The sequence below is a fragment of the Sciurus carolinensis genome, chromosome 13 (genome assembly GCF_902686445.1).
Source record: "Sciurus carolinensis chromosome 13, mSciCar1.2, whole genome shotgun sequence".
Classification (NCBI taxonomy): Eukaryota; Metazoa; Chordata; class Mammalia; order Rodentia; family Sciuridae; genus Sciurus; species Sciurus carolinensis.
Genome location: NC_062225.1, coordinates 75,295,698 through 75,322,100, shown reverse-complemented (window position 1 = coordinate 75,322,100; position 26,403 = coordinate 75,295,698). Strand labels below are relative to the sequence as shown.

The following is a 26,403-nucleotide window of genomic DNA, read 5'->3' as shown; positions in this document are numbered from 1 at the left end:
CCTCTTAGAATGTCTGTTACCAAAAAGACAAAAGAAGCTGGGCATGATGGCACATAAGCCTATAATCTCAGTGGCTTGGGAGGTTGAGGCAGGAGGATTACAAGTTCAAAAGCCAGCTTCAACAATTTAGTGAGACTCTGAGCAACTTAGCAAAACTCTGTCTCAAAATAAGAGGAGGATAGGGGATGTGGCTCAGGTTTAACACCCCTGGGTTTATTCCCTCATACCAAAAAAAAAAGCGGGGAGAGGAATGAAAGATAACAAGTGCTAGTGAGAATGTAGAAAAAAGAGAATGCTTGCTTGCTCTTGGTCAGAATGTAAATTAGTTAGAGCTGTTATAGAAAGACAATATGGCAGTTTCTTAAAGAATTAAAAATACAACTACCAGATGACTACCAGCAATCCCACCCCTGTGTATACAAAGGAGATTTTGAATCAGATGTCAAGAGACATCTGCACTCCCATGTTTATTATAGTACTGTTCAGTATAATAGCCAAGATATGGAAATAGCCTCAGTGTTCCGCAGATGAATGAATGGAAATGAAGAAAATGTGATATATATTCACAATGGAATACTGTTCAGCCATTAAAAAAGGAGAAAATACTGTCATTTGTGACATGAATGAACCTGGAGATCATTATGTTAAGTGCTATAATTGAGGCTCAGAAGTTATCTCACTCATATGTGAAATCTAAAATACTTTATCCCCCCAAAATAGAGAGTAGAATGGTAGTTACCAGAGGTTGGGTGTTTGACAGAGGCAAGAGGAGTTGTTAAGGTGATGTTGATCAAAGGGTATAGTTAGATAGGAGGAATAAGTTTAAAAAATATATTGTGCAGCATGGTGACTATAATTAATGACAGTGTATTCTCTGTCTTTTTTTTTTATTTTAACTTTTACCTGTATTCTATTTTAGTTGTCAGTGGACAGTTATTTATACGTGGTGCTGAGAATCAAACCCAGTGCCTCACACATGCTAGGCAAGCGTTCTACCACTGAGCCACAACCCCAGCCTTGACAGTGTGTTCTGAGGACTACTGGGAGAGTAGATGTTAGACCTTCCTATCACGAAAATGATAGTTGTGTCAGGTATTGCACCTGTGAATTAGCTAGATTTAACCATCCATGATGTATATGTACTCAAGGTATCATATTGTACAGAGTAGATAAACAATATCATCTGTCAATTTAAATAAATAAATAGGGAAAAGAGTGAAACAAATCATGACACTATATCCTTGATTTCATGTAAAACTTTATAGTGATTGATAATTCAGGCAAGAAATACTTGTCCTCCACCTGTCATCTTTTTTCTTGCCTCATTAACTTACTCTTTGAAAGCAACAACTGGTATAAAATCCTAATATGCATTAAAAATTTTAGTTCTTAGCTTAGTTTTTCAGCTGCTTTTGGCAGAGACAACTCATGAAGTATTTTTAAATGCCATTCACTATTTTCCTGAGTCAAATTTGAAAATGCATTGTAGTTGAAGAATATTTGGGAGCACTTACATAAACTAGATTATAGCGGTGGTTCTCCATCGAGACTGGGGGAAGTGGATATTAGGAGCACTTGAGGAACTGTGTAAACAAGGCAAATTTTCATGCAAGTGAAGTTAATGCAGAAAAGGTTCCTAGGTTCTGTTCGGTTCAGAACCATTACTTTAATAGAAGGTCTAGGTTAGAATGCTTCTTACGGTACCTGGCCCCCCTCCCATGCTACTAAATAAACTTCGTTACTTAGACTTATTTTCCACAGAATACTTTTTCCTGTAGCCCATCTGTCTGCAGTTTTTATAGAGGACTGGTCATGGGAAATAATGGGCAAGATAACCTACAAATTAGTTTTATGAAAGTTTTGTTTACCTACTTATAGTGATGTAATGGAACATCATTTCTTATCTTCAAAGTGTTCATGACATATGAAAAAGTACACTAAGAAAGTACAGCTTATATAGTATAATCTCTTTCTTGTATATTTTTCTATTTATCCAATCCTAGAAGATTAATAAAATGTTAACAATGGTTATCTCCGAGTGATGGAGTTACAAATGACTTTATTTGTTCTTTGATCATCTATTACCTTAACTTTATAATTGCAAAATAAAAAAGGTATCTTCATTTTTTAAAAGATATCACACCTAGACTTGGAAAGGGTTGATAGCATCAAGAAGTTTGAAAATATTTCTATAAAGCATAAGTACCCATATAATGATTAATCAGAATGTTCTTTTAATTTAGTTAATTCCATGGTATACATGATAGAATGAACTGAAAATCTTTTTTTTTTTTTTTTTTTTTTTTTTTTTGCAGTGCTGGGGATTAAACCCAGGGCCTTGTTCATGCAAGGCAAGCACTCTACCAACTGAGCTATATCCCCAGCCCTGAAAATCTTTTTATGTCAAACTTTGTTGAAAATATTTGTTTACTTTCCTGAATAGAGTGTATTCATGGCACTTGAAAATCTTAGAACTGCCAGGAGTAATCCTTTTTTCATTAATGAGTAATATCTTTTAGAAATGGCATTCTTTTCTGGATATGTCTAGGGAAATACCAAAAAGAAAAAAAATTGATACCAATATTGACCTGTAGTATCCTGCCACACATTTTGTACCCCATCATAAATTTTGTACCCTGCCACACATTTTATACCTGCCCATTTATTTAACATCAGTAAGGAATGATTGTTTGAGGTTATATCATCACCAAATTAAGAGGAATCAAAATTCCAAATAACTCTACTTCTATAGCTGGCGTTACCAGGGAAAATTTAATGTTTCTTTGGCTGGTAGCTCAGTTGAGGCCTTTTCTGGGAAAGAAAAAACAAAACAAGAAGTTTTCCCGATAAAGATTTTTGGAAGACTTTTAGTATATCATTACAACCCATTCAATTATATCCCTCCATGGTAAATGTTCCCAAAACATTAAAAGTCAGAGATCAAAATGCAGCTAGCTGTATAGCTAGAAATCCTAGATAAGAAGTGAGGCCAACGCCTATTATCAAAATAAACATTAAAGCTCACTTAAAAAGGAAATTTGGTGTGCAGAGTAAATGCTTGTCCAACCAAGCCTGTAAATAGTTGTGGGTAACCTTACTCATGTCTCAATTCAAAATGTTTTTGATGATTATACATAATTGAAGCTCTTTGTGTAAATGGGGTTTAGGGATTGACTAAATGTGTATGGCTGAGGACATTTGTACTTTGTAAGCTGCTTATTTGTTATTTGATCTTTGGTGATTATTCAGGAAAATTCAAAACCTGCTATGTCCAAGACTCCATGCTTAGATGTTATCTCACAATCCTACTGGTTCCATTTTAGTAATGATAAATTGAGATGGACTAATGTTAATTTGCACTAAATCCTAAAGTTATAAATGACACAGTGAGAAATCGGGCCTAAATCTGAACTCTTGGCTTCTTTTTCATCTCTCTATGCTGCCTTGCTGTTTACTATCTCTTCATCTGAACAATTAAGCACCAGAATTTTAGTTAACTGTAAAAACTTATTGGGTTCTAATTAATTGGCATTTTAAGAGCTGTGTATCTGGCTTAGTGGGTAGGTTACTTGCCTAGCATGCACCAGACCTTGGGTTCATTCGCTAGCAGTGCAGAAAAAGAAAAGAAAAAAAAGTTTTAACATATTAAATGTTGTCTTTTTCTTTTTTTAAGTATAACTTTGTGAATTTTAATATGCTGAGTCTTATTCCTTACAATATAATCCAAAATGAATAACCTAACTTCACCCATGTGAGGCCTTGGGTTCAATTCCCAAAACTGATTTAAAAACCTAACTAAAAAACTCAAAGTATGATAATTTCATTGCATTAAATTGAGTTCCCAAATTTCAAAAATTTTACAAGTCTGGATATAGTCCTACAAGTTTTTAATGTATGCTGAAAGACTATTGATTTTCTGTAATCCATATTAAATATCTTAAGATTCTCAGAGAATCCTTTTATAGGGCTTGTCAGTAGAGAAATTTCTTGTCATTAATTTTTATTACAAAATCTAGATTCTTACAAGAATAAAAACATAAATTGAAATATACACATATTTGAGAACTAAGATTGAAAATAACATCCTTTAAAGAAAAGTTAATGCTACTCAGGAAGCCAAGGCAGGAGGATTGCAAGTTCAAGGCCACTGATCCTTGAACTGAGCCTTGAGATCCTGTCTCTAAAATAAATGAAAAAAAGAAGAAAAAGAAAAAAAAAGGAGAGTTGGGAAGATAGCTTAGTGATAAGAGCACTTGCCTTGCATTTATGAGGCCCTGGGTTCAAATCCCAGTACTTAAAAAAAAAAAAATTATGGCTGTTGATCATACGTCAGCATTAGCCTAATTAGATGAGATTCAAATCAAAGATCAATTAGCATTTACTGGGTGATTTTTATAGCAAAGCATAGTACAAGATTCCATGGAGAGTAGAAAACAAGGATGGGATGTAGTACCAGACCTTATGCTTATTGTAGCTAATGAAGAAAAATACATAAAAGGGATATGGGAGAAATGTTTAAGGAGTAATAAGAGGTAAGGTTGAAAATGCATTTGAAGGTCAGATTGTTTAGAGCCGTGCTATCCAGTATACTATCCAATAGTCACCTGTGACTCTAACCACTTAAAATGTGACTGGCGTGACTAAGAAACTGGATTTCAGTTTTACTTCATTTTAAGAAACCACATGTGGCTATTGGCTACTGTAATAAACAGTGCAACTCTGTAGACGAGCCAGTGAGTATTTTCCAACAGATGGACATCCTGAAGAGAAATAAAGATCAGAAAATGAATAAAATGGTATAAGTAAAATAACATAAAACACATTGTCTGTCCTTTCTGTCCCTTTATTTATCTTTAGCTTTTTCATCTTATGCTAATAATTTATTTTAAAATGTCACTTTTTTGTTATAGTTGGATTTTTTTGCAAAATAGATTGTTAAAAAGACAATAGTTGGAATTGTTGATGTGATTTTAAGATTTTCTACAACAAACATTTACTTATATCCTTCCACAGAAATTATCAGTGTCCATTAAAAACTTTTTTATCATTTATTATTTTATCAGATAGTAAATTTCTTCATTATTATATTTGGTAAATGTACCAGTGCTTTAGCTGAAATTGCCAGATGGGTAAGGAATGTGGTTGATTAGCCATAAGTCTTAATCATTTCAATTAAGTTCATAACCTAGTTTTGGTACTTGGGAGATATATTATAGTATAGATTTTCTATAGACTCTACCTTCTTCAGTTAATTTGGATACCCAAGACAATAAAATAAAGTGTATTTTCTCTTAAAGTAATAGGTAGCTTCAAACACTATTTGCTAATTGATCATTTTAAGTCTCTTTCACATGTCATTTAATTTGTAATTGAAGCCCCTCACAAAATATCTTTGAAAAATAGCACTAATATTTATTACTGGATAAACTGTAATAACCATTTGTGGTAGTAATTTTTGTGTTCCAGTAGATATGATTTTTCACCTCGGTATGGCTGAATCTAGCCAATCACTCTTAAAATAAAATTCTATTGTATTACTAAAACATCAGTGACATTTTATTAGTTTGGAATAGTCTTTATGTATAGCCTTTATCTGTGTGGTTAGAATTTTGTCTACTGTTAGTAAAGTTTTAAGACAGAAATAAATGATGTTATTTATAAAGTAATTTTTTAAAATAAAGTGACTTGACTGCCTTCCTTAATCTAGTTTTTTTCCTTGTGTTAGCAATCATTGACTTTATCTTAATTTGCTTATTACTAAACTTCAAAAATTCAAACATTAAAAATAGTACATATATGCATCTAATAATTTGTTAATGAGACCTTAATAATTCAAATTTTCAAGTGAAAAATTAAATTTGAACAGTAGTTAATAAATGCTGCAAACCAATCAAAACATAGGGTGAATTTTATAGTATTTGAATTATATTTGAATAGACCTGTTATTTAAAAATCAGTTAGCGAAAAACAAAACATAACTTGTTAAAGATGACACAGAAAGTGAAGGGGGGAGAAAAGCACTTCCTGGTATTTTTAGTAGAGAGAGTAAATTTGAAGAGCTGACCCCTTATCGGGAACAATTAAGGTTAATATTTTCATGATTGGGGTTTCTTCATAATCCTAACTTATGTGAGGAGGCACCCATTCGAGTAGGACTAAATTAGTGGTATATTTCAAATGGAATCATTTCCCCACTCTGATTTCTGCTTTGTCCGAACTTTCTTTTGATTCTGAGCAGGCAGCAATTGGGAAGACATTTAAAATGAAGTCTGAGGTAGAAATAAGGCCTGGTAATTTTCCATTGCCCAAAGTTCAAGTATCAGAATTTTAACTAGGTTTCTCTTTTGTTTGAAACAGTGATGACTCGTGGCACTGCCTCCAGCCCATCCTATAGATTCATATTGAATGATGGGACAATGCTTAGCGCCCACACCAAGTGTAAACTTTGCTACCCTCAAAGTCCAGACATGCAGCCTTTCATCATGGGAATTCATATCATCGACAGGTACTACTTATTTGGAGAGCTACATATGAAATAAATCAGTTCACATATCTCTTCTTAAAGAAAATTTTTATATTCTTGGTAGCTAGAAAACAGAAATTCTACGTTAGGCATAAAGCTAGTATGATGAGTATATAATCAATTTATCTGTGTTGGGTTTTAGAGTTTTGTTGCCAGATAGCTTTCTTGTTCATAAAGGCACACAGGAAAAGTGAGGCTGAAAGTATGTGTTTTAGGGGGTACAAACAAAAAGGTGCCTAAAAATGTTCAACTTTCCATATATGAACTTATTATAGTCTTATAAGAGATTTTAGAGTTTGTTAACATTGCTATTTTAACTTTATGGTCCTTGAGTCCAGGTTAATAGTTTCTCACAGAAACTACAAATTATTACTCTCAACTTGAGATTTTTGAATGTTATTGCCACTACTTTATTCCCTCTCTAAATATCTTTTTTTATTATGGCAAAACTTTTCTTTTGTCCCTTGATTTATTCAAAATCCTACATTTACAACTATTTAAAATGTAGCATTAAAAAAAAAAGACATTTCCCCTCACTTCATCTTTTCCTCATCTGATGTTTTTGCTTATTGAAACATGGTAATGCCAGTCACAAATCTGTTGTTGTCATAATTATGAAGTTAAGTAAAGAACTCAGTAAAAACCTGAATTCAGCATTCTGTTTTATTCTAGTTTTATTTGAAATTATTCTTATGAGTAGAATTAGCACAGTTCTTTTTTCATATTGTGATTTCTCTTTCAAAACATCTGCTATGTCTACATGTCACCCTTTTTAATTTTCACATCAGTGACACAGTATTTTCCTTACCCAGTCTTCCTCTTTGGAGTTGAAATACTTAAAAGCTGTAATAGGGAAATCATGAATAAGTGCTTTATAAACAAAGGTGTGGGAAGTTTCATTTCAACCAGAAGTGTTATCATAGTGTTAATTATTTGTACTAAAGTTAGAAAATTTTTATATGTACATCTGTTGGATTTTTTCCAATGCCAAGAATAATTTCTTTTTCATATAACTGAGACCATTTTCAAATTTAAGGGTCATAAACACTCTTTTCTAGGAAGTGGTGCTGATTATTTCACAGTAGTGCTGACAGTCTATTGTTTTTCATTAATTTAAGGTGATACAGAAGCTCTTTATTTATAGTATTAACTTGTAACATTAATGTTTAATGGTATTGTCTTAATTAACATTAATGTTTAATGGTATTGTTTAATGGTATCATAAAAATATTTTAATAGAAATAAATGAAGATGTTTGAATAATAATGTCTTTTTCCCCCTAGGGAACACAGTGGGCTTTCTCCTCAAGATGACACTAATTCTGGAATGTCAATTCCCCGAGTAAACCCCTCAGTCAATCCTAGTATCTCTCCAGCTCATGCTGTGGCCCGTTCATCCACATTGCCACCATCCAACAGCAGCATGGTATCCACCAGAGTAAACCGCCATCAGAGCTCAGACCTTCATAGCAGCAGCAGTCATAGTAATTCTAGCAACAGCCAAGGGAGTTTTGGATGCTCACCTGGAAATCAGATTGTAGCCAATGTTGCCTTAAATCAGGGACAGGCCAGTTCCCAGAGCAGTAATCCCTCTTTAAACCTCAATAATTCTCCTATGGAAGGTACAGGAATTTCCTTAGCACAGTTCATGTCTCCAAGGAGACAGGTTGCTTCTGGCTTGGCAACAAGGGCCAGGATGCCAAACAATTCATTTCCTCCAAATATTCCAACATTAAACTCCCCAGTTGGCATGACAAGTAGTGCCTGTAATAATAGTAATCGATCTTATTCAAATATCCCCGTAACATCTTTACAGGGCATGAATGAAGGACCCAATAACTCTGTTGGCTTCTCTGCCAGTTCTCCAGTCCTCAGGCAGATGAGCTCACAGAATTCACCTAGCAGATTAAATATACAACCAGCAAAAGCTGAGTCCAAAGATAACAAAGAGATTGCATCCATTTTAAATGAAATGATACAGTCTGACAACAGTGCTAGTGATGGCAAGCCCCTGGATTCAGGGCTTCTGCATAACAATGACAGACTCTCAGATGGAGATAGTAAATACTCTCAGACCAGTCACAAACTAGTGCAGCTTTTGACAACAACTGCAGAACAGCAGTTACGGCATGCTGATATAGACACAAGCTGCAAAGAAGTACTGTCTTGCTCGGGCACTTCAAGCTCTGCCTCTGCTAACTCTTCAGGAGGTACTTGCCCTTCCTCTCATAGCTCACTGACCGAGCGGCACAAAATTCTGCACCGGCTCTTACAAGAGGGCAGCCCCTCAGATATTACCACTTTATCCGTGGAGCCCGATAAAAAGGACAGTGCATCTACTTCTGTGTCAGTGACTGGACAGGCCCAAGGAAACTCCACTATAAAACTAGAACTGGATACTTCAAAGAAAAAAGAATCAAAAGACCATCAGCTCCTGCGCTACCTTTTAGACAAAGACGAGAAAGATTTAAGATCAACTCCAAATCTGAGCCTGGATGATGTAAAGGTGAAAGTGGAAAAGAAAGAACAGATGGATCCTTGTAACACAAACCCGACCCCAATGACCAAACCCACTTCTGAGGAGATTAAATTGGAGTCCCAGAACCAGGTGGGTGATTCCTTACTGCACAGAAAGGCCATTTATAGTTATTTTTTTCTTTTTCATTTGTTCTACTATAGCCATAGACCAGGCTTGGATTCTGCTGTGTTTTGTCCTATCCATTGGGCATATATTAAGAGATTAGTATCAAAGGTTGAAAAATACTGTGATGCCCTCAGAAATTCTTTAGAACTTAGGGAGCTACAGTATTAACATGGCATTCTTTGAAAAGTAGATTTTTCGTTCATTCTATAAAATTAGAGTTTACATCTCTGCTCGACATTTTTCAAAAATACCTTACCTACTCCCTCCTCTCGGCCCCACATATTGAATCCAATTCTGGGCTAGATGCTAGGGATCTGAATTTTAAAGACATGCTTCAGATAACTCCAATATGTAGCCAAATTTGGAAACCTCCAATACAAACAAGGTGGGAGAGAAATGTGAGGAGTTAGATAGGGAGTTCCATAGGTTTCAGACATTTTCTCAGGCTGCTTTTATTCTCATCTAATTCTAACCACCTTCAACCCTGTCAGAGATAGGGACTTGAATATCCTGGGTAGCAGAATATTGCCCTTCTATCACATACCCTGAAATAGAAGTAAATTAAAAAAAAAAAGCAACTTTCTATGAATTGTTATAGATTAGGAGCCCCTCTGTTTAGAATGGGGTGGGGCTAACATGAAAATAAAAAGGTAGCTTCATGTATGGAATAATTACTTGTGAACTTTATAAGAGCTCTTACATTATTTTGAGACAGAATAGAGACCCTCATAAAATAGCTGAACGGGTATTTATAAAACAATTTACCAACAAGACTCTCCTTTGTGAAACAAGATTCACACTTACCTGGGTCCTTCAGTTTACTGAACCAGCTTGATTTTCTGCCCTCATCTCATAAAAGTCTGTCTCTTCCCTAGGCATACTAGAAGTCCTTACCATTCTCAGGCTCAGCCTTATCCCACTAAGCCTTGCCCTTCTCTCTGTGTTGCTGAACTTCTCCTGATCCTTCACACACCAGCTTGTATCTGATAGCATCTCTCTAAAGCTTTCCCCAAATAACCTTTCTCTATTCTCATAGGGTTTTGTATTGTCTCTGTTTACCATTTGTAGTAACACTATTTTGACTACTTCCTTATATGTGTGCTCTTTGAGGATAAGATTGTGTCTCATGTTTCTTGGTATAATGAAACTAATATTGTTTTTCTTTTAAAGCAGAAAAACAGCTTTAAATAATAAGTATATTAAAACACCTACTCTTTAAAATTAACTTTAAAAGTAACATTTTAATAATACAGTGCCATTGTATAAATCCCATGTGCTGGTACATCTGTTTTGGTTCCCCTGTGCATGCTTTGCTGCCGAGTTCATACCTAGGAGTAGAATTGCATAATCATAAGATATGCAGACACTCACCTCTATTAGGTAATTGTGCATTTTCTAGTATGTGAGAATTCATTCTAGTTGTTCTTTGTCATCGTCAGTGTTTGGTATTGTCAATCTTTTTTTAAATTGAATTGCATTTCCCTGATAAATATTTATTGGTTATTTGGATATCTTTTTTTTCCCCCATAAATTGCCCATGGTTTCTAGTCTGTTATCTTTCTTTATTGACTCTTATATGTGTTCCTTATGTATTTTGGATATGAGTCATTTTGGTTATATGTTTTCAGATAACCTCCATTCTGTGGCTTGTCTTTTCATTTTCCTCATGGTGCTTTTTGATAAAGTTCTTCATTTTAATACAGTTGAATATGTCATTCTTTTTCTTTATAGGTAGGACTTTTTGCACATGTATAACGAAGACATATTCAAAAATGTTCATAGCAGGGCTGGGGAGATAGCTCAGTTGGTAGAGTGCTCGCCTTGCAAGCACAAGGCCCTGAGTTCAATCCCCAGCACCACAAAAAAAAAAAAAAAAAAAATGTTCATAGCAGTTTTACTTGTATTAGCCAAAAGCTGGAAACAACTCAAAAATTCATCACAGAAGAGTGGTTAATTATATTGTGACATAGTCAGACAATGGGATATTATTTAGCAATGACAATGAGTGAACTGCCACATATGACAATATGTCTGAATTTTAGAAATGTAATTTAGAAAGAAGACATTAAAAAATACAGACAATTCTAGAATCTAGAAAGAAAATTTTTAATTGAATTAAATAATGAAACGCAAACAGAAAGACATTTTATTTTAATTAATTATCTCAGAGTAACCATGGTATAATTATTTTATAAAATAAAGGTCAGTGTTCTTCTATATATTATCTCAGGTTGATATAGGGACTCCCTATTTATTCTAAAAGGTGTTTGTTAAGCTATTAAATCCTTAAGTGGGAAGTAACTTTTCTGAGATCTTTAAAATTGATACACCATTTATTTTAAAAAGTTTCCTCAAACTTCTTAAATTATAAAAAGTTATAATAGTCTAAAAGTAAGTTACGTCATTTTGCAAAATTTTGAGAACTATGACAGAAAAAAACAACCCACAATTCCATTACAACATAGTACTCTTGACATTTCTTTTCAGTTCTATTCTTTTCTTACAAATTCTATGCTAAAATATATTAAATGAACACTACATGTATATTATCTTATATACTGCAGTATATTAATATTATAAGCACCCAGTGTTTTTTTCCTCCCAGTGGAATATATAGAGCATATGTAATTTCAAGGAAGCCCCACTCATTCTAATTATCCCTTCATTCTTACATAGTCACATTTTATAGAGTTTAAAAGAGCAACTTTATTTCTACATTGTTTCAGATGAAAGTGTGAAGTATATTTTCTCTAACTTCAGTTAACTTTTGGTTCCCTTCTTAGTTTACAGCTGATCTTGAGCAGTTTGATCAGTTACTGCCCACTCTGGAGAAGGCAGCCCAGTTGCCAGGCCTGTGTGAGACAGACAGGATGGATGGTACAGTCCCCAGTGTAACTGTCAAATCGGAGATCCTGCCAGCTTCACTTCAGTCCACCACTGCCAGACCCACTTCCAGGCTGAATAGTATGTGTTGGGGACAACTATTCACTTTAAATATTTAGCCATAATGTGGATTAGTACTTTGTCTCTTACCATTGTTGCGGAAACTTTTTTTGGGGGGGTTGGGGATCAAGAATGAAGTATCTATAAACAATAAACAGTTATCTTTCAACATGTGAACTTAATTCATGTATATTTTAAATAACAGCATAATCTCTACCCTCTTGTAATTGATGTTAGGGTGAGCAGTTGTTAAGGAGAGCAATTTTGTGTTCTTATCCAAAGCATTCCATAACAGAACATTCAGAAACATAATCGTGGGTCAGATCGTGTTTTCCAGAATATCCTCCTTGAACACTAGTCTTATGAGTTGCAAGGGGGAAAAAGAAAGGATCTGTGCTAAAATACCCCAGGCAAAAACTGATGTCCTATATATTCCCCTATTGAAGTTTTACTTACCTATTAAAAGTTTTGAGAGGGTCCTGGATTAAACCAGTTTATATTTCTTTAACCTAGGATTGCCTAAGCTTTCTTGGTTATGGCATTTCTTTTCTCAAGTAGTACATGTTACCCAACAGAAGTTTACTACGGAATATTATCTAGGAGACATCTGTGTAAAAGTATGTCACTGTTGTTCTAACCCAGGTTAGCATTCTCCTAATTAAGAGATATTTTGATAGTATACCTGTCGATTTTTTTTCACTCATCAAATTTCAAAGTTGAAGAAAACTACTGTGCAAGCTTGAAACTGAAGGAAACTAATCAGCTAACTTTCAAAATGTGTTAGGTTTCCTAACTTTAGTCTTGCACTCTGATGGGATCAGATGTGGATCTTCCTTTATTTAAATCTTACTGGAGCTTTTAGTTATCATGATCCAATTTCTGAAAATTTATCAAGATTTCCAGGCAGCTGCGAAGAATTTCAAGTCATCTATGACATTTTTGAAAGCGTGCTTTAGCTGACCAGAACAGCCTAGATTCAAGTCTCACATTCTCCATTTATTAACAATGTCACATCAATAAAATGAATTTCTGGTTCTTATTCTCTTTATCCACAAAATAAAAATTAGATGAAATGATCAAAAATTTCTTCTAATTGAAACAGAAGCTACAGACTCTGGGATACCAGGTACAATTGGGGAACCAGAGGAAGTACTGAAAGTAGATAAAATGGAAGACTGCATATTGATTGACTTGGAGTCCTTGCTCCCATTCAATGTAAGAGACTTGTTTTAGTCAGCTTTTTCACTGCTGTAAATTAAAGACCTGACCACAACAGTTATAGAGGAGAAAAAGTTCATTTAAGGGCTCACAGTTTCAGAGGTCTGTCTGTATACAGCCAGCTCCATCATGGTGGAAGAGTATGGCAGAGGAAAGCAGCTCACGTGTTGATCAGAAAGCAGAGAGATTCCACTCACCAGATTCAAATCCCCAAAGTCACATCCCAATTCCCACCTCAAGTCACACCCTACCACTTCAGTTACCACTCAATTAATCCCTATCAAGGGATTAATTCACTGATTGGATTAAGGCTCTCACAACCCAATCATTTCTCCTCTGAACCTTCTTGCATTGTCTCACACATGAGCTTTTGGGGGATACCTCACTTCCAAACCATAACAAGACTGAAGGAGTTTTCTCAGGAGATACTACATAGCCACTAAATGTCTGAATATGAATATGTAAGGGGAGATCCCTTTTGCACTATATGCAAAAACCATCTTGCCATCTAATTATCTAAAAGTGAAGGCTACCAGAAGAGACCAGCCGGCACCAATCCCTCCCAGGCAGTTATAGAGCACTGTAGGAACAACACAGCCAAGGATCATTAGGACTTTGAGGAAAGTCCACAACTTAAAAGAGAACAAAAGAAACAAAGTATGCTGTGGAAGTGTACAATGAGTGCATGAACTAAAAAACAACAACAAAACTCTACTAAAATTTTTGAAAAGATTAAGATATATTATCCATGAGTAACATGGGAAGGGGAAAAAAAGAACAAAGGAATTAGATGTCCATAATAAAAACTTATGAGGAAAATGTGAGACAGTAAAACTGAGAAAAACTCTGTAGAGAAAGAGTTGCAGAAATCTGTATCAGGGTCCCTTTGAATCTTTGGCTAAATTGTACACTATGCATGTTTTGGGTGTATACTCCATCAGATGAGGCAGAAAACAGTTTCTGACGAAAGAACAACTGTTAGAACTTACACAGGATTGGAGGAAGTTACACTTCTGAGTAGGAGGACCCTTCTGAACATCTGGGGCATTTGGAAGAAAAATTTAAAAGGTCTCATCTTAAGAATAAGTTTTCTCTAGACCTACCCTTACAAATCTTAAAGACAATCCTCAAAAGAATCAAGCCAATGTACCAATGACATACCTGACAGTGATATTCAGTGACCTTTAAAGAGGACACCAAATTTCACTCTCAATAATGTAATGTTCCTAATCTCCAGAATCAAATAAAAAATTAATAGAACCATGAAGTAGCGAGAACCTGACCCAAAACCAGGAGGAAAAATAAGTTAATAGAAACAGACCCAGAGAAGACAGATGTTAGAATTAACAGAAATATTAAAATGATATTTTAACATTAGAATAATATTTTATGAACATAATGAGGAAAGGTAAACTACAAAGAAAGCACAATAGAAGTGGTAGAGCTGAAAATTACTGTATGTGAAATGAAATATTATTGGGTGGGCTTAATAACAATTGGATTAGACATTGCAGGGGAAAAATGGCAGTTTTTGAAGACACAGTAATAAAAACTTTTCAAATTGATGGATAGAAAATACCAAAAAAAATAGAGAGAACCTCAGTTGTCTGTTGAACAATAAACAAGCACTCTGACACTTATCATATAATACACATAATCAAAGAAGAGAAGGAGAAAAGAACTTAAAAAAAATCATGGTCAAAATGCTTATTACAAATGTGTTAAAAACTATAAACCAGAAGATCCAAGAAGTTCAAGGAACCCATGTAGAATAAATAGAACTATCATAAGGTATAACCTAATCAGACCACCTAACCAGAAATTTTAGACCAATGATAAAACAAAAAATTATAAAAATAACCAAAGAAAACTGACACATCATGATACATAAACAACAATAGAAAACTACTGACTTCTATACCTATTATCATTTTAAATAAAACAAAGATGAAAAAAGAGATAAAAATGAAAGTCAGGCAGTGCATACTTATAATCTCAGAGACATGGTAGGCTGAAGCAGGAAGATCACAAATTCAAGACCAACCTAGGCAACTGAATGAGACCCAGTCTCAAATAAAAGCCCAATGGCAGAGTGCCCTAGGATCAATACTTGGTACTGCAAAATTTTATTTTGAAACTTTAAAAAGATGTAAAAATAATATAAGATGAATAAAGATAAGGAAACAACTGACTTCCTATATCCAGTATCATTCAGAAATACAGGTAAATTAAGATGTGTTCAAACTAAACTGAGGAAATTTGTCACCAGCAGACCATACTAGTCTTCAGGCTGAAAGGAAATAAACCTTGTGGAAACTCACCTACATAAAGTTGTGAAAAGATTCAGATGTAGTAAAGTAAAAGTGTAATTAAGTGAAAAATTCTTTTTTAAAAAATTTGTTAGTCTCCTTAAATGAAAAAGATAAATATTTAAAGCAAAAATAAGTAAAATCTGACAGTAATCGCAGAACGTATGGTATAGAAGAAATGAGAATGTTCTGTTTTATATAGCACAGTATAATATTTGAAGCTAGGCTGCTAAAAGTTAAAGATGCATGTTGTCAATAGAAAAGTGTTCTGTGAGAGTCATGATTCTAAATGGAGAAAAATCTTTTAAAAAGAGCTACTTGAACTACTTGGGGAAGTTAACAGTGTCAAAAGTTATACATTCAACTTAAAAAAAAATCATCTACTATGTACCAGCTGCATACAGTTGGATAATGATAAAGAAAAAAACAATTTACAAAAAAAATTAAGGCATAAATTTTAGAAAGAATAGTATGTGCAATCCTCTCCACTGACAGTGGATAAGTAAATGGAGAGAGATATCATATTCATGGAATTAAGACAATATTGCTAAGATGTCAATTATTCCAAAATTGACCCATATAATCTTAATGTAATACCAATAAAAATAGGCATTTTAGTAGAAATCAATAGGCTTTTTCCAAATTTTATATGGGAATGCAGAGGTCTTGGAATAACTAAGACAACTTAAGAAACAAACAAAAAACTTTGAGTATTTATACTACTTATAAGTATAGTCTGTAAGACAGAATGATTGTAGACTAAGAATAGGCTTCAAGGAGGTAAGTGTGGGAGATCTAAGGCCTTGTCTATCGTGATGGGAAGTCAGTCCATCTAAATGGAGCTATCTAAAAGTAATATCATATACATATTTAGAAATAAGTAAGCAAATGCCAAAGAAAACAGGCACAAGCTGTGAGTGGTTGCCTCAGTTGAGAGGTAGGTAACTGAAGGATTGGAAGGTGGAAGGCAGAAAACTGGTTTTATTTTTTATGGGCCTTTTTGTTCTGACTTATAACATCATATATGTGTGTTAATTTGCTTTTTAAAAAGTTAATAAAAATAGAAAATGTCTACTAGCCCTGAGGGGTATTTTTTCTTCATACTCTATATTGAGGCAAGTGGTCCTTTTCTCTCTTGAGATTTACCTCTTGAACACAGCTCCATACATAAAAGATGCGAGTAGTCTAGAATCTCTTATACTTTAACTGATAAGTGTGCAAAGGCTAAAAGCAGAGGGGAAGATACTGAGGTAGGTGAAGGGGAAGACAACAGATGCAGACAGCAAATCAACAATGTTTAGCTAGAGATTGGAAAGAAAAAAGTAATTCAAGAGGCATAAGGCTAAGGAAGGAAGTTTAGGTGCAAGAAAGGATAAATGAATTAAGTACTGGAGAAGAAAAAAAAAAAAGGGAGACAAGGACAAAAAAATGTGCTAGCATATAAAGGAGAGAAAAAGAGTCACTTCTAACTCTGTTCGCCTCTAACCCCCAAACTGTGTGCATCACTACCTGTTACTGGAACCAGGGTCTGTTATCAGTTGGCCCACATCTTGACCTTGTGTCCACTCAAGAAAATCAAACATCTTTCCTTGCTTTAGTCTTCACTTCAGAAGTTGGACTGTGCCAAGTGCAAATGTCCTGCAAGATGAACCACCATTGTACCTCAAAACCTGATATACACCAGTTAAAACTCCTGGCTGTCTCTGTAGTACCTTTCTTATACATTTCTTTTCCTTCCCATTTTGTGCTATATTTTGAGAGAAACTGTGGGCCAGAGTTTCCCAGATCAAAACTGAATCTTTAACCCTATCAGTTCTGCTCTTCCATCTATCTGTTGAGTTCTTTTAACCATGACTCTCATGCTTTTGCTTTCTAGAAATTCTTTTTCTTAGAAGTTAGTACTTTTAATGAATATAATAGACATTTTAATGTGTGTAATGATATTTATTATATTTACTAAGGTTCATTCATCTTCTCTATCGTTCCTTTTTTCTTCAGTTTCTTTGTTAAATTTACTGTTTCCTGCTGTTTCCTTCTTGAAAGTTTATTGAATTTTGACATCTCTCCATATATACTGAAAAACATTTAGAATGAAAAAATACTGGTAGCTAGCACATTTCTTTAGCTAAAGTGAGAAGCCCTTTTCCCTTGGCAGGAAATGGAAGTTCTGATCATAGAAGCCCATTTCTCAGTCTTTGAAAGTGAATAGGGCTTAGTGGTAGGGAATCCCTCAGGGCAACCCTAGTGGGAGACTCCCTGGGCAGAACTTCCACCAAAAGTCACAAACTCACCAGTTTTGATAGAAAAAAAAAACAGTATTACTCTTTTTGGATCAATAAAACTGGTTCTAAATAACCAAAAATTTTCAAAAATCAAATCTGCCCTCGAAGAACAAGGACTTGGAGACAGTCAAAAGAACACTGCAGAGATTTTGAAGGTACTGCCAAAGAGGCATACTGTACACATTTTGATCAACAATATTCTCATAAGATGTCGATGCTAAAGAAGCAATATTGATTGGGCTAGACACCAGAGTCAGCTGCACTCTGAGCAGAGTCTTGATGGCAGCTCTTTTGTTGCCCTTTAATTACCCCAGCTATCACCCATGACCTTTTCCTTCACTCACTTGAGTTTGGAATTGTTATGGTACTTCTCGGGAAAACCATCTTGAAAAATCCTCTCTTTTTACTGTTTTATAGTTCAGCTGAAATTTTCCCCTTAGTTTGTTTCTACCTAATTCTTCACTATTCTAGTCTACTGCCATGATATTTCTTAAGCCTTTCTTTTAGCTGTGGATTTTTTTCCCTTTCTTTTTTCTTTTGTTTATTGCTGTGATATTTTTGGAGGAAAAATATAGGTGATAAATCTGTAACATTGAACTAGAAAATTTCCTTAGGTCTCTTTACATATGAGAAAACTGATTCAGAGAATGAAAAGGAACACACACACACACACACACACACACACACACACACGGTCACACTGCATGAGTATGTATATGCACATATTAATCCTAGGCAGACTGAGATCAGCCAAATCAATATTGCTTCTTCAAAACTAAAATTAAACTTGTGAGGAGATTTATTTTTTTGAAGGACTTGTAGACTAGTTAAGATAGTTCCTGAAGAGTCTAAAAATATTTGAGGATTAACATTACTGGAGCAAGTGAAAAACCTCCTGAGTTGGTATTTTTTGTTCTTTGAACACACACATTCTGGGATGATTTTTTAAAAAATCCTATTAGTTTGTAGTGTGTTAAAAATGTTGTGTAGCTATAATAATAATGAGTTTCATGTGTAATATTTACAGTACTTGAAAAAATATCCATTTTAATTCCTGGGTTTTGAGGTTACATTGTGTGTGTGTGTTAAGTAATTAAGATACAGACTTCTGCATTCAAAGCAACACCAAAGAAATGTGTAATGAAAAGTCTCTTTATTCTAAGAGAAATATTATTTGTTTCTTCTGTACCTCCAAAAAATATGTAACATGCACAGAATTCCCTTTTCTATACTGATAGTATCAAGCAATATACATTTGCTGTTCTGTATCTTAAACCCTTTCACTTGGATGCCATTCTATATCCGCCCAAAAAGAACTTCTGTATTCTTTTTATAGCTTGTCTTTATTACCTATACCAGAAGGTAACTTAACCTTACTCAACTAGTTGCCTAATGATAAACATCTTTTGATATTACAAAAACATAATGAGGGGCTGGGGTTGTGGCTCAGTCATAGTGGGCTTACCTAGCATATGTGAGGCACTGGGTTTTATCTTCAGCACCACATAAAAATAAATAAATAAAATGAAGGTATTGTGTCCATCTACAACTAAAAAAATTTTTTTAAAGACATAATGATTTATTTTATAATAATTTACCACTCCTTAGTGTATATCTCAAAATGAAATTCTTAATAGAATATGTGGGTCAAAGATAGATACATACATACATACATTCATACATATATACATACATACTGCACAGTGGCCCTTCTCAGAGATCATACTAGTTAATGTTCCTATTTCCATATAATCTTCTCAGTACTTCTAATTGTGTATTTTCTCAACTTTATCAGTTGATGTTTTTTCAGGTATCTCGGTATATTTAAATGATGTTTCTTTTATTATGAATTAGGTTGTTTTATGTGACTTCTTCACCATTTATCAATTATGTTATTGGGTTTTTATCTTGCTGACTTATAGAATTTTTATTAGAAAAATTAGTTCTTTGTCTACATGAAATCTTTAAAAAATAAAACACTGTAAATACTGTGCACAGAGAGCCAGAAACTGAGCCAGAAACTTCCTTTCCAACAGCTGAAGAAAATTAACTGAACATAAGAATCAGTAGATGCTACATCAACAGTTGGAAGTGTAGAATGTGCAAAAGCCACCCTCCTAGTTAAGATAATGCCCTCTACTTCGTGAACAGAAAATTTTAAACTATTAACAAGATAATTTTTCTGGGTTCAGTATGGCTAATGGGGATATAAAATTTTCCTTTTAACCAGATTTTAAATGGAGAAAATATAATGTTGAACCTTTTACAACTATAACAGATAATACCAGGTGTAATAGCATGCTTCTATAGTCCCAGCTACTTGGGAGGCTAAGGCAAGAAGATTGCTTGAGCCCAGGAGTTTGAGGCCAGCCTGGGAACATAAGTGAGACCTCAACTCAAAAAATAATAATAGCAACAATAAATATTAATGACTCCATCAGAGATCCCTAAGGGCTTATTTTCTCTCTCTCAGCAGCCACTCTCACAAAAATGACTGTACTTTTCTTACATGTATATGTACTTACTCATTCATGTTTGTGGTAGGAACACAACCATGACCAAAACTAGGAGGTATATTCCGTGGAGAAGAGAGAACTTGTGTATTTCCTCAGCAATGCCATCAAACCCTCAAATTTTTTTTTATAGAAGGCATTTTCTTAAAGGCAATCCAGAAGGTTGAAATTAATGCAAGAATAAAAACCAATTTCTTTTAAGCAGTCTATGCAAAAACAAAAACAAAACTTTTAATTAAAGCTTAATGAGTTTGGTTTATTTATTTGGTTTGTTGGTTGGTTTTAGTTTTTGTTTTTTATTATTTGTTTGCCTAGACATCAAATTTAGCACATGGATCTTATTTTGGGAACATTTTATCTAACATTTTCTTAACATTTTCCCATCAAGACTAGTAAAATGCCCTCTGATTAAGTCAAACTATCTGTACTACTTAGTATTATTTGTTTGTTTGCTTTGCAATACTGATTCGTGAACCTGCAACTTCATGCATCCTAGGCAAGTGCTCTACCAGTGACCTACTTCCCCAGCCCTATAAAATTTATATTTGATAGTACACAGACATGTAAATTTTCTTAGACTCTTATATATAATTAATTTTGTGTAGGTTAGGCTTCTTTTTATTTTTTTCTTTTTCCTTAATTTTTTTGAGAGTTGGCCAATTTATTTTTGAAATTTTTATTGGTGCATTATAATTATTCATAATAGTCAGTTGTTACATATGTGTACGTGCAATCAATATAAGTTAGATTTCTTAAGGAGATTAGGAAGCTTGAGGAGTTAATGTGTAGAACAGAGCAAAGGGACAACTTTAGATAATTTTTGACCAACTGCCGAATTAAAATAATGATAGGAATTAAGTGATTTAATTTCCATCACCATTGTCATTGTTTTAGTTTATTTTTGTTTGTTGTATAGTTCAGAATCCTTACAGAATTTGATTTCTCTATTATTTATCATCATAGAGAGCAGTTTAATTGAAAGCTATAATTATGTTCACTTAAAAGTGAATGTAGGGTTTTTTAAATTTATACTAAATATTAATTGTATTTTACATAAAAGTGAACCTAACATGTTTTGTATAATTTTTTCAGCTGTCCTTAAATCTACTTATCTTTTAATTCACTAGAATGAGAAATTCTACCCAACTGTTGTCTTAAAACTCCAAGCTAGACTGGGGATGTAACTCAGCAATAGAGCACTTGCCAGTCTTGGTTTAGCCCTGCGTTGGATCCTTTGCACCTCAACAACAGCAAAATCAAAACGCTTTTAACTTTAAAAAAAAAAAAAAAAAAAAAAAGTATTATTTACCTTGGACTGCTATAAAGAAATACACAGATTGGGGAACTTAAACAACAGAAGTTTATTTTACATTTCTGGAGACTGGGAGTCTAAGATTGTTTTTAACATGTTTGGTTTCTTCTGAAGCCTCTCCTTGGCCTGGAGATGACTGCTTTTTCTCTGTGCTGTGTCCTGATCTTCTTATAAAGAGACTAGTCATGGATTGGGGCTGTAATGATCCGTTTTAAATGAATTATTTCCTTAAATGCCCTGTCTCCAAATGGTCACATTTTGAAGAGGTACAAGATATTAGGACTTCCACATATGAATTTAGGGGGAACACAGTTTAGCCCATAACAATGATCAATTAACATAGATTCATTTTAGAAATTATAAATAACTGCTATAAAAAGAAAAATAATCCTCACTCTTATTACCTGAAATGAACCAAGGAGAAATATAGAAAGAGCCTCCTAGAATTTTTTGTTAATATATATGAAGTAATTTCTATAAAAACAGAATCATCCTGAACATAATATCTTAGAACTTTAGAATTTGCTTTTTTCTTTTAACATATATTATCATCAGGTATACCATAATTCTCTAATCAGTTTCTGAATTTCTAAATTCAGGTTATGATTTTTGCCAGTATTAATAGTTAAAAGGTAATCATAAATCATTACAAAAATTTCTTAAGAAAAACTTCCCAAAATATATATACTGTTTTCTTCAGTTACAAAACATAATCCAACCTTTCTTCATGTGAGTATCATTATAAGCCTGAGTTATTATACCATAATTATACGACTATCTTCTCAAGGTAACAATTAGAGCATTGTTCATTTGCTGAAAAGCCTCAGACTGCAATGCTCTTAAGTTTCTATTTCTACCTTTTGTTGAATGCATTTTATCTTTTACTCATAGCTCTCATTTCATAGTGATGACACTTTCTCTACATACAGTTCAGTCTAATGTGCAATAGACTGAAAAAGTAGTTAACCGAAGTTATTAAATTTACTTTTAAAATGCATGATTTCTGACAAAGTCTTTGAGTCTCCTATGGTAATGTCAACCTATGTACAAACTTAATACTATATTTTCTTTTACTAAGAAACCTTTTCTTACTTTCTCATTTGCCTTTTAAGATATGTATAGCTACATTCTGGATAGTTTACATTTCTGAGTAAGTAAGCTGTCCTTGAAGTAATATTTTATAGGAAAAGAAATCTCACTATTACACAATGTATTCTGAAAATATTATCATTTTTATCTTCTATTGTGACAATGACTTTTTCTTTTTCAATCAGGATTGCCTGAACTGGAATTGGAAGCAATTGATAACCAGTTTGGACAAACAGGAACAGGTGATCAGATTCCGTGGGGAAATAATGCTGTGACAGCTATAAATCAGAATAAAGCTGAAGAGTAAGTAATATATTTTATAAGGTATCAGATACCAACTACTACACCAAGAACTACTATTCCCAAATTGGATTCCAGTCTACGGTGGGATTTTGTGAGATATATATTGATACAAATATTTAAGGGAGAAAAAACAGGGTGAGGAAATAGAGTCAAACAGATTAGTTTACTACATGACCAGAAGGCTGGTGTACATTGTAATCACCAAGAGTTTGATATGGTATGCATCTGTTGTTTTGTATTTCATCTGTACTACTTTGCTTTGATTATCATAATTTTCTTGGGACCTGTGGATGAATTGGCATCAGCACAAGTATATTGCCCTTAAGCTTTTAGTCATGTAATTGTTTTGTCAGAATGTCTCTTTGTTTGAAAGCATTAGGAAGGAAAGGACTTTCTAAATCTATTTAGTGCTCTGATTAGAATTTAATTTCTTAATTCACATAGGCAGCTGTATTCCATAGCACAGAGTATATCTCATACATGGCAACCAAAGGGAGACTCAATAGTATTGAGTGTGGTTTAGAATTTTAACTTGGACTGTATTCCTATTTACCTCCCAGGGAAAGAGTTCCTATATTATTGTATAAGTGTATTTAGAACTAGTATTATTTTCTATATTTTTCTAAGTTTTATCTTTTCTATAGTTCTATGTATTTTATATTTTCTATATATTTCTAAGTTGATATCTCTTTGGATTAAACTACATATTTTCTACAAATCAATAATTTATTTTGCTGCTTCATGCCTACCATGTTTGATTTTTCCAGTTTGACTTCTTTTATTTGTTAATTGTGCCATGCTGCCAATATGATTTGATTATCTTTGAAAGTAAAATAATGTTTTGATTATACTTCAGTTATCAATAATTGATAATATCCATAGACTAGAATAAGTTGAATAAATCTGAATAGAGACCAAATGAGTTTTCTGAGTTTTTATCTGATTTTTATTTTTTCACTTTTATTGAAAATTCCTTTCCCTTAATTATATTTGTTCACTTTTTCAGAATATTTCTGTAAACTAAAATGAAGAATATAGAAACAAAATTTGATAATTGACAAAAGAATGAAATGTATTCAAGCTATATATACTGAATATTCTTTTAATATTCTGTACATTAACCTATACATGTGTATTTGCATTCTTAAGATTGAATTATTTTTGCTGTTTCATTCTGAAACTTTCTTAAATTTTTTTTTTTTTTTTTCGGCAGCCAGTGTATCAGTTCACAATTAGATGAGCTTCTCTGTCCACCAACAACAGTAGAAGGAAGAAATGATGAGAAGGCGCTTCTGGAACAACTGGTATCCTTCCTCAGTGGCAAAGATGAAACTGAGCTTGCTGAACTAGACAGAGCACTGGGAATTGACAAACTTGTTCAGGTATTTATTACAGTTGGCATCATTTAAACAGTGCAGCCCTGAGAAACCAGAAAGTGATTTTCAATATTGTTCCCACTCTGCTTTAGCTGTTTTGTAATTTACCCTGTGTTGAATTTATCAAAATACACAGTAAAGGGGTTGAGGATTTAGCTCAGTGGCAGAGCACTTGTTTAGCATCAAGGCCCTGAGTTCTATCCTCCACCCTGGGAGGGGCGGGGAACACAATTTTAAGTAATGGGCTTTTAAACAAAAAAGTTTCATGATCATTACAGTTAGAATGCCTTAGCTTTTCACTGTGGATCAGAATCTTATAAGCTCTAGCTAGAATAGAATCCAGATTTATATCATCACTTCTTGTTTTAGAACTATATTTATCCTTCATTCATGCTTTTTTTTTAACAAGATGACTTTTATTGGTGCATTATAATTGTACCTACTGGTGGGCTTAATTGTTATATATTCTATTCGTACATGCACATAACATAGTTTGGTCCAGTACTTGTACTTTCCCTCGCCCCACTCCACCCCTTTCCTGTATCCTTGACCCTCTTCAGCCCTGTTTTTTCTTTTCTTCTCTCTTCTTTCTTTCTTTCTTACTTTTTTTTTTTCTTCCTTTTTTACTCTCTAGCTTCCACAGAGGAGAGAAAAACATATAACCCTTGATTTTCTGAGTCTGACTTCTTTCATTTAACATAATGCTTTTAAGACCCAATCATTTTCCTGCAAATGACACAGTTTTGTTCTTTTTTATGGATCAGTAAAATTCCATTGTATATATATATATCACATTTTCTTTATCCATTCACCTGTTGACCAACACATAGGCTGATTCCATGATTGGCTATTGGGAATTGTGGTCTTTAACCTATATATTCCATGATATTCCAACATCCTGTTTAACATTTTTCAGGTTGTAAGGTGATAAAATGAATTTAGTGCATTTTTTCTTTATTGGTACTAGGAATTGAACTGAGGGCCTTGTTCATGTGAGGCAAGCACTGACCTATATCCCCATCCATTTTTAAAATTTTATTTGACATAAGGTCTTTCTGAGTTTCCCAACTGCCCTTGAATTTGTGATCCAACTGCCTCAGACTCTCAAGAAGCTGGGACTAAAATTTGGTGGTATGTGGCCATACCTAGCTCATGACCAGCATTTTTAGTGGAGATGGGTGTAGAATACAAAGTGTCAGAATGCATAGCCCATAAAAAGGGGAAATTATGTTTCATGAAACTCTCCTTTCAGTTACACACACACACACATACACACATACACACTCTCACATTCATACTCTTACTCTCACTCCCTCACTCCATCTCTGTCTTTTTGTCTCTCTCTCTCCCACACTCACACACTAGACCACAATTTAAATTACATTTCTTAGGCTGGGGATAGAGCTCAGTTGGTAGAGTGCTTGCTTTGCAAGCACAAGGTCCTGGGTTCGATCCCCAGCATCGCAAAAAATAAATAAATAACATTTCTTGCAATGGGTAATAGTTAAAACATTTGAAAACCATAACTCTGTGATCTTATGTTACTTCAGCTATGGATTTTTGTCAAATAAGGTGAAAGCATGGATTCTATTTGAGGTAGAAAAATACCTGATTGCTCCTTTTTTTTTTCTTTTTTTTTTTTTTTTAGGTCTCTACTTTTTATGGTAACCTATTAAATGTAAAGTTTGTTTCTTCTTAGACTTTCATTGAAGTTCTTTTCAAATTCAGCTTCATTTCATTGGTTTAGGTCCTTTATTTTAGTCATATTTCATCTCTGCTGATATTTAAAACATCTCAGTTGATCTGTTATTCCATTTCAAAAACCACTTTCGTAAATGATTTCTTTAGGTGACAGACTTCTAGAGAGCATGACTTCAGAATGAACACATTGT

General features: G+C 33.8%; 1 protein-coding gene across 7 annotated transcripts in view; it reads left to right on the top strand.

Annotated features, from left to right (window-relative positions):
* Ncoa1 (nuclear receptor coactivator 1) overlaps nucleotides 1-26,403 on the top strand; it is a 246,712-nt gene that overhangs the window by 184,983 nt on the left and 35,326 nt on the right. For all 7 annotated transcript variants that reach the window (XR_007104622.1, XM_047522264.1, XM_047522261.1 and 4 more), the window contains exons 10-14: nucleotides 6,358-6,505; nucleotides 7,807-9,130; nucleotides 11,950-12,130; nucleotides 23,018-23,135; nucleotides 24,349-24,517. Coding sequence is in view for 6 of the 7 variants with exons in the window: in XM_047522264.1 (XP_047378220.1) it covers nucleotides 6,358-6,505; nucleotides 7,807-9,130; nucleotides 11,950-12,130; nucleotides 23,018-23,135; nucleotides 24,349-24,517 (1,940 nt within the window). In the remaining variant the exon portion in view is untranslated. The remainder of the gene's footprint in view (nucleotides 1-6,357; nucleotides 6,506-7,806; nucleotides 9,131-11,949; nucleotides 12,131-23,017; nucleotides 23,136-24,348; nucleotides 24,518-26,403) is intronic.